At 41.1% G+C, this 8,491-nt stretch overlaps 1 protein-coding gene across 1 annotated transcript in view; it reads left to right on the forward strand.

The window, feature by feature from the left end:
• Window positions 1-6,212, forward strand: part of NFATC4 (nuclear factor of activated T cells 4) — a 98,707-nt gene extending 92,495 nt beyond the window's left edge. The window contains exons 8-10 of the mRNA XM_073575503.1: window positions 1,125-1,251; window positions 1,427-2,599; window positions 3,617-6,212. Of these exons, the coding sequence (XP_073431604.1) occupies window positions 1,125-1,251; window positions 1,427-2,599; window positions 3,617-3,672 (1,356 nt within the window). The 3' untranslated portion in view covers window positions 3,673-6,212. The remainder of the gene's footprint in view (window positions 1-1,124; window positions 1,252-1,426; window positions 2,600-3,616) is intronic.
• Window positions 6,213-8,491: the final 2,279 nt, after the last annotated feature.

The following is an 8,491-nucleotide window of genomic DNA, read 5'->3' on the forward strand; positions in this document are numbered from 1 at the left end:
AATGACTGCCCACTCTCCCCAGTCCCACAAGCTCGCTGCCTCGGAGTAATCCTTGATGCTAATCTCTCTTTCAAACCACATATCCAAGCCCTTTCCACTTCCTGCCGACTTCAACTCAAAAATATTTCACGAATCTGTTCATTCCTCACCCAATAATCTGCAAAAACCCTAGTCCATGCCCTCATCATCTCTCGCCTTGACTACTGCAACCTCCTGCTCTGTGGCCTCCCCTCAAACACTCTCGCACCCCTCCAATCTATTCTAAACTCTGCTGCCCAACTAATCCACCTGTCCCTCCGCTATTCCCCAGCATCTCCCCTCTGTCAATCCCTTCACTGGCTCCCAATTGCCCAGAGACTCCATTACAAAACCCTAACCATGACATACAAAGCCATCCACAACCTGTCTCCTCCATACATCTGTGACCTCGTCTCCCGGTACTTTCCTGCACGCAACCTCCGATCCTCACAAGATCTCCTTCTCTACTCCCCTCTTATCTCCTCTTCCCAAATCGCATACAAGATTTCTCTCGCGCATCACCCCTAATCTGGAACTCTCTACCACAACATAACAGACTCTCACCTACCATCGAAACCTTCAAAAAGAGCCTGAAGACCCACCTCTTCCGACAAGCCTACAACCTGCAGTAACCACCGATCGACCAAACCGCTGCACGACCAGCTCTACCCTCGCCTACTGTATTATCACCTATCCCTTGTAGATTGTGAGCCCTCGCGGGCAGGGTCCTCTCTCCTCCTGTACCAGTTATGATTTGTATTGTTTAAGATTATTGTACTTGTTTTTATGTATACCCCTCCTTACCTGTAAAGCGCCATGGAATAAATGGTGCTATAACAATAAATAATAATCTATTAGGGAGTTCCTGCGGTTATCTATCAGGGAGTCCTTCAGTCTTCTCCGTGCACACTCGTGGGTTAAACTTGTCACCCACATTTATCACAAACGCTCAGTGTGTTCTGACACTCACTGCCGGCTCTCATCCTCTAGCACCAAATAGCAAACATGATGGTTATTAGTGCTTTTAGGACGAATTTCGGAGTGGGTGGAACATAGCAAAATTGTAACCTATATGTGCGTTTTTTATTTTTTTGTATTGCCTCCAGTCTTTGCTGTCTGTGCAAGTCCCAGAATACTGTAATAAGGAGATCACGCGACCACTACAAGTCTATTTCTATATTTCAAATGGACGTAGGAAGAGAAGTCCTATGCAGAGCTTTCGTTACCTACCAAGTAAGTGATTTGTATTTTAGGCACTTGCACGTTGGTCCAGTTTTCTAGATCTTTTAGCTGGTATGATATTATATTGACCTGTGTATTGAATTTTACCATTCTACATTTTTTCATTTTTCTCCATCTACATTGACTCTACCTTTCTGTTCCTTTTGGGCTTTTTTTTCATCTTTAGTTATATTTAAAGAGGAGCCTCTGCCTGAAATGACCTTACATAGATTTCCTTCTGTCTCACTTCCTCCTCCATCTCACATAACTTTAGATTCTGGCCATATGGAGTTATCCCCATCATTTGTGTCTCCTGTAACACCAAATTTGTCTGAAGCACCTATGGAAGTGTCCCCTTATTACAGTTCTCCACACCAGGAAAGAATGTTCTCCGGACCTTCAGACTGTAGCGCAAGCAGTAATCCCTTTTTGGGTTGCTTTTTTAATCCAACAATGCTTCCAGAATTGAAATGTCCCCCATCGTACCCAGAGAACAGTGGCGATTTGTCTGTAACTCTGCCATTTCATACAAATAACTCAGCACTACCACCTAGTCCAGTTCCCTGGTCTCCACAGCCATGTTCATCCCATCCTACATGCTCAACTACACTTGGGGGATCCTTGCTTTCCCATTTAAACACAAACAGCAAACTGGAGGGGAGGGAAACAGGTTCTCATCCAAACTACCAATCCTCTCCCATTTTGCCAAGTTTAGAATTTGATGGTTCTACTTCACATTTTGTTCCAGGGTATCAGTCCTATCCATCCTGTGCTCCTCCAACATACACTACATTAGGTGAGGTTGATAGCTTAGATACAGTACACTCTAAACATTCTTCAACATCCCCAGAAATAAGTAGAACAGAGCAATGTGCAGCCAATCAACAGTTTACTCCAAACACACTCTCAAATCATGCCGCCAATCCTGCACACCCTTTAAGATCAAAAATAGATGATTTGGGATCAGCAAGTCATACAGGGTTTTCCACCTCCAATTCAAGTTTGTCTATATCCTGTAAAGATGTTAGTGTGCCCCAAACGTTTTCTACCAACTACCAAAACCTGTCCTGTAGCCCTTCCCAGCTCACCACATTGTGTCCACCAACACATCCTTCTCCCTTCTCTTCTCCTTCTTCTCCCAATATCACTAGTGCTCCAGATCCTAGTCAAGAGGGTACTTCTGATACTGCAGTTTGTATATCCACAAACCAAAATGAAAAAAATGCCTCTTACCAAGAACGTTTGGAAGAATATGTCAAGTCTGCCAGCAATGATGGAGGAGATGGGAGAAAAGAACATAGTCAAGATTTTGAAAGCCCTTTCCATCCAATACCAATCCAAGGGATCACACTAGAAGAAGGTAAGTAGAGTATGTCAGCTACTAATTCTTCAACTATTCCTAGGTTAAAAATGTGATATCATTATCATACTAACCTACTTTCCTAATATTTTATCTTCTACAATATGGCAGTTTATCACAACGTGCATTTCCATTTTGCTCAATGTCTCATAATAATGCCCATTTGCATAATGTATTCTTCATTTCTAGCCCATGGTTTTTAGTTTTAGGTGATTTTTTGCTAAGCATACAGCCTTTTCTAATATAAATATATTAAAGGGCAAGAGCTCTATGTCTTGATAAGGAGCATCCATATTCTTGTCCCCTAACACTAGTTGTTTTCATAATGGACACAACCTTCTGCTGCTGTTGGTTTGATCATCATACTATTGGACATGGCCCCTTCGTCCACTTATCTCATAATCATTAAAGGAATATATTATAAGGTAATCAACGACTCACAATACGTATGAGGACAGCTCCATTCCTCTTCTATCCTCCACTCTGTACAATAAGCTCTGTACAGGCTACTGAGCATGCTCACAACACTCTCATACGGAAGTCAATATGTGATTTTCTGAATGTTTTTTTATGTCAATTTTGCTGCTGTAAAGCAAATCTCCTACATGATTTAGAACAGCTGCTTAGGCAATATTTAAAAAAAAAAACCTAAAATAAAACATATCGAATTTTAATTGGTTAAATAAAATAGACATGACACATTACCTTTAATCAGTCTCTCTGATCTCTAACAATAAGCCTCCACTTGCTCTGCATTCCTGAAAAATACCTGGAATGTACTTACAGTATACTTTACGCCATTTTACACCGTCAGTACTATGATCCAGGTGCCGTTTCTAAACAAAAGATCAAAGATGGCTAGAACATATTTTACAAAATGATAAACTGCTCTCTTCCAGCCATGTAAGAAATTTCCACCACCCCCGCTAATATTTTAAGATATTTAATACTGCATGTGCAAGTGAAAAAATGCTTAGCTGTCTCACTGTCTACCCTATTTCTCTCTTTCCATCACAGTAAGTGAATTTATAGGTCAAGACTTGCACAGTTTTCCGGAGAGACCTCAAAATTAAAACATGGCATCAAATCAAAAATAACCATTTTATGAAGAAAAAAAACATACTTTATAGAGTAAAGTCGCTAAAGACAACTGTCAATAACTATGGATCAACTGCAAAGCTGCAAGCTTCTGGATGAAATCTTGCCGAGAAGACCGAGTATTCTACCATTTATTACTACTATATAGATGACAAAGATCACATTGTTTCAGAGCAGTTTGCTTTAGATGACCAGGGTAGGTCAAAAGGGAGACGGTTCCATCTTTGTTTTTCTTTTTTGGGTAAATGACAAAAAGAAAATTTCGTGAAAATCAGGTGCAGAAACCAGGGATACATGGGCAAAACCACTCTGACTCCATTACCTGCCAATTTGGCCATAAATGAACATTGCAGTATGTGAAATATTTTGCCTTATGCCATGACTAAGTGTCCACATACCATCTTCATCATCTGTAAGATGACCATAAAGTGGCTACCACCCCGAATATTACAAGAGCCTATAGATTTCAGATGTGGTCATTATACCTAATGCTACTGACTCTGTCATTGGTGAACTTTTTTCTTTTTCTTCAAAATGGCCACCAGTTTAGCATGGTGAGGAGAGCGGAACGTGTGAACCATGTCTTCCCTGCTGGTTTGGACACAGCACTGACATCAGGCAGATGTGGTATAGACTCTTCATGGTGTTCCCCATGCTACTCCATTGACCATGCTGGTGGAAAAGAACATGGAGCACCGTTGACAGAGAGAGGAAGCGGCAGCATAACAGAACACATTAGGTATGGTGAGGTGACTATAAAAGGTATAGTCAAATTTAGTATCGAAGTGATCCCATCTATTATGTGGCTGGAAATGACGTGGGCAACAATGTGACCATTCGTGTACCTTTCAGCAATAGGAATGTAAGTCTGACCTCAAGGATCTATTATTGCTCTTCTCTATTCTTACTGTACATCTTATTGGACGTGTCTACGAATCAGACGTGATTCACTCTGCTCCTGTCTACAAGTGCATTTGTGGTACTATGAATTCGTGGATAGGTTGTTCTTCTATAAATACAGTATTTATGTCGGTGCAGACTGTACAGGATTTGCAGACAATGTCTACCATATACAACCACCGGAGGCGACACATCAACTGATTTTAATGGGAAACTTGGAATATGACACTTGTAATTGGCAAACTGATTTCAAACTGCTAAGACACATCTCAACTGCAATATTGGGCTAGCCAGGAAGATGGGGAATAAGGTTACCTACCGCCTTTCAACATCCATGTGTTCTGGAGTGCAGTCTGCATTCCAGTAAGATATTTCTATCAGGACACTCAGGAAGTGATGTAACAAGGTCATCGGTATTAAAGGAAATCTGTCACTAGATTATTACCACCTCTTCTTAGGGCTGCATAATGTAGAGATCCTGATTCCTGCAATGTGTCACTTTCTGGGCTGCTTTGTGTAGTTTAGATAAATTCACTCCTTTATCAGCAGGAGATTATCACTAGAGGACTAGTAGACCTTCAGCCATGTAGTCATCCCTATGCAAGATCCCTGTATAGCTCCGCCCCCACCATTGATTGGCAGATTTCTGTGTACACTGTGCAAAGGCAGAGTCTGCCAATCAGTGGCAGGGGCGGGGTTACACAGAACTCAACATTCAGAGAACTGGTAGATCTGCAGCAGATAAGACAGTAATTTTATCAAAACTGCAGTAAGCAGCCCAGTAAGTGACAAATAGCTGTAATCAGCGTCTACATTATGCTGTATTCAGATGGTGTAGCAAAAACCAGATTACAGATTCCCATTAAGCCATTCCAATTCTCAATCTGGATTTAGGCCCCTTTCCACTGCAATTCGGGAATTATTCTACATGTAGCATTTGAAACTGGAGGCAGAATCTGCAACAACAATTAAAATTTTCTATTAAACTCAGGAGATGACCCAAAGTCATAAGATTAAACTATAACCACCACCATTATACTTGTATTGTATATACCCTTTTACGTACACTTTACATTGCATTGACTTGATTTTAATGGTAGCAGTTTGGAGTTTCTTCTGCCAATTACTTATACCAAGATTTATTTCCAAATTTACTCGGCACTCTTTTGTTAAAAAAAACTGATTGTAATTTATTATTCATGCAGACTGGTTGACATATATACATGTCTAATAGAAATACATGCAAACTATGTGACCTATCCAGTTCCGGCATGTAATCTAGCTTAAGAAAACAAGTGATATACAGATATATAGTATTTCTGCTATGAGAATTTGAGAAGATGAAGCCTCAGACAAGGAGGTCAGCTCATAGAGGTCTTTCACAGCACAAAGCTGCTTCCATTCTCTTGTGTTATGCATAAATCAACCATAAATGTGCTTGTCTTATCTAATGTAGCACTAATTTATGCAGATGTACCCTATGGATCTCTGCCTTAATAAACAGTTTATGTATATTTATGTATCTATTATTTTTATATATGCCATTTTGGTAATTTGTATGTTTGAAGTTTGTACTTTGCAGCCAATCAAATAAAAATATCTTGAAAACTCCCAGTACAAAGTTGTATTTATCACACAATTAAAATCTTTATCTTCTTCTTCATCATTATTAAAGGGGTGGTCCAAAATACAAGTTAATTTTCATCCTAAATCCTCATCTATTTAGTGCCATAATCTAAACTATTTTCTAATATACTTGAAATAACAATTCCCAATCCTTCCCAAACTACACTAACTGCTTTTCTTTTCTTCTTCTACTTCCTTTTTTATAACGTTTCATTTGAGAATCCCATTGCATGCTGGGATACTCAAAGCGCTGGTCTCCGCTTGCAGAGTATTCTGACACACCGCTGTTATGAATGGGTCACCGAGGAGGTAAAAAGCAAAACACGCTAAGTCTCAGAAAACCAGAGAGGTTGGTAACTATGCAGACTGCAGAGCCCTGATCTTAACACACAACTAGAAGCAGTCGTGGAGAGGGCCTACGGTGGTCCTGGACGCCTCGTCACAACCGGAGAGCTAAATAAGCCTAAAGTAAGAAAAGAGAAAAACTAACTCCCCAGAGCAGACCCCAAAGGAAAGACAGCCCCCCACATATATTGACGGTGAAGCAAGATGAAAACACAAACAAAGGCAGAAAAATAGGCTGAGCAAACGATGGGGCCAAACTAACTTGAAAGGACAGGAAAGGAAAGATACTGTCTGCAATCTGCCAAAAAACCCTACCAAAAATAATGTCCAACGCTTCTGATAACAAAATTAACCCTGAAGTCACTAGACTTCTCCCACTATATCAGCACTCTGGAATATTCTGAGACAGAGCAAAAAGAGGCCAATCTAATAAAGGACAAAAAGGCAAATTGGCAAATACAGATAAATAAGAGTGGAAATTCAGCACAGCCCAGCCGGGCTGGCTGACCACACAAAAACTGAGTTCACCAACAAGAGCAAGTGTGAACATTAGCAAAAAAAAAAAACTTAACTTGAGATGACTGGAGCAGAGCTGAAGTCCAAGACCTGAGAAACAGACTGAATCACCAGCAACAGGATAGGGCGTTGGCTGTCTTATATCCAGTCTGATACTCCGGAGATCCAATCACTATCCTCCTCATCAGGTGGCAGACCATTACCAATTAAACCTCACTAACCTCACTACCTCCTGTCGCTACCAGAGGGAGAACGGAAGGAGAACTCCCAGCTGGTGGAGCAGAAAATGAGCTCATAACAGTACCCCCCCTTGAGGAGTGGTCACGAACCCTCATCCACGCCACCAGACCGATCAGGATGGGCCCGGTGAAAAGCACGAACCAATCTATCAGCATGAATATCCGAGGCAGAGACCCAAGAATTATCCTCCTGGCCATAACCCTTCCATTTGACCAAATACTGGAGTCCCCGTCTGACAAATCAAGAATCCAATATTTTCTCTACCTCATATTCCACATTGCCTTTAACCAAAACAGGGTCAGAAGGAGCCGCCACAGGAACTACTGGCTCAACAAACCTCTTCAACAGTGATTTGTGAAATACGTTATGGATTTTGAACGTAACTGGAAGAGCCAACCGAAAAGAGACAGGATTAAGAATCTCCAAAATCTTATAAGGTCCAATAAATCTTGGCTTAAATTTTGGAGATGCAACTTTCATAGGAATATTCTTAGATGACAACCAAACCATGTCACCCACTTTAAACCGGGGACCAATGGTCCTATGCCGGTTGGAAAAACACTGGGCCTTTTCCTGAGAGAGTGACAACTTATCCACCACGTGGTCCCATATCTGCTGCATTCTCACAACCACAGTGTCCACACCTGGGCAGGACGAAGATTCCACTTGTCCTGAAGAGAATCGAGGATGAAACCCAAAATTACAGAAAAAGGGTGACATCAAAGTGACAGAACTAGGTCTATTGTTCAGTGCAAATTCGGCCAAGGGCAAAAATGAGACCCAATCATCTTGATCAGCAGATATAAAACATCTTAAATAAGACTCCAAGGTCTGGTTTGTTCTCTCAGTCTGCCCATTGGTCTGGGGATGAAACGTGGAGGAGAAGGATAACTGAATTCCCAGATTGGAACAAAAGGCTTTCCAAAATCTGGAAACAAACTGGACCCCTCTATCGGACACAATGTTCTCAGGAATCCCGTGTAACCGAACCACCTGTTGTAAAAAAAGAAAGAAAAGAGACCACAAAATTAAAACGCGTGAAAAACAAGACCCATCTAGCCTGTCTAGGATTCAAGCGTTTAGCCGACTCCAGATAAATCAGATTCTTGTGATCGGTGAGGACCACAAATTGATGTCTAGCTCCCTCCAACCAATGTCTCCACTCCT

Source organism: Dendrobates tinctorius, unplaced genomic scaffold (assembly GCF_039654945.1).
Source record: "Dendrobates tinctorius isolate UK_male_01 unplaced genomic scaffold, ASM3965494v1 ptg000044l, whole genome shotgun sequence".
NCBI classification, from domain to species: domain Eukaryota; kingdom Metazoa; phylum Chordata; class Amphibia; order Anura; family Dendrobatidae; genus Dendrobates; species Dendrobates tinctorius.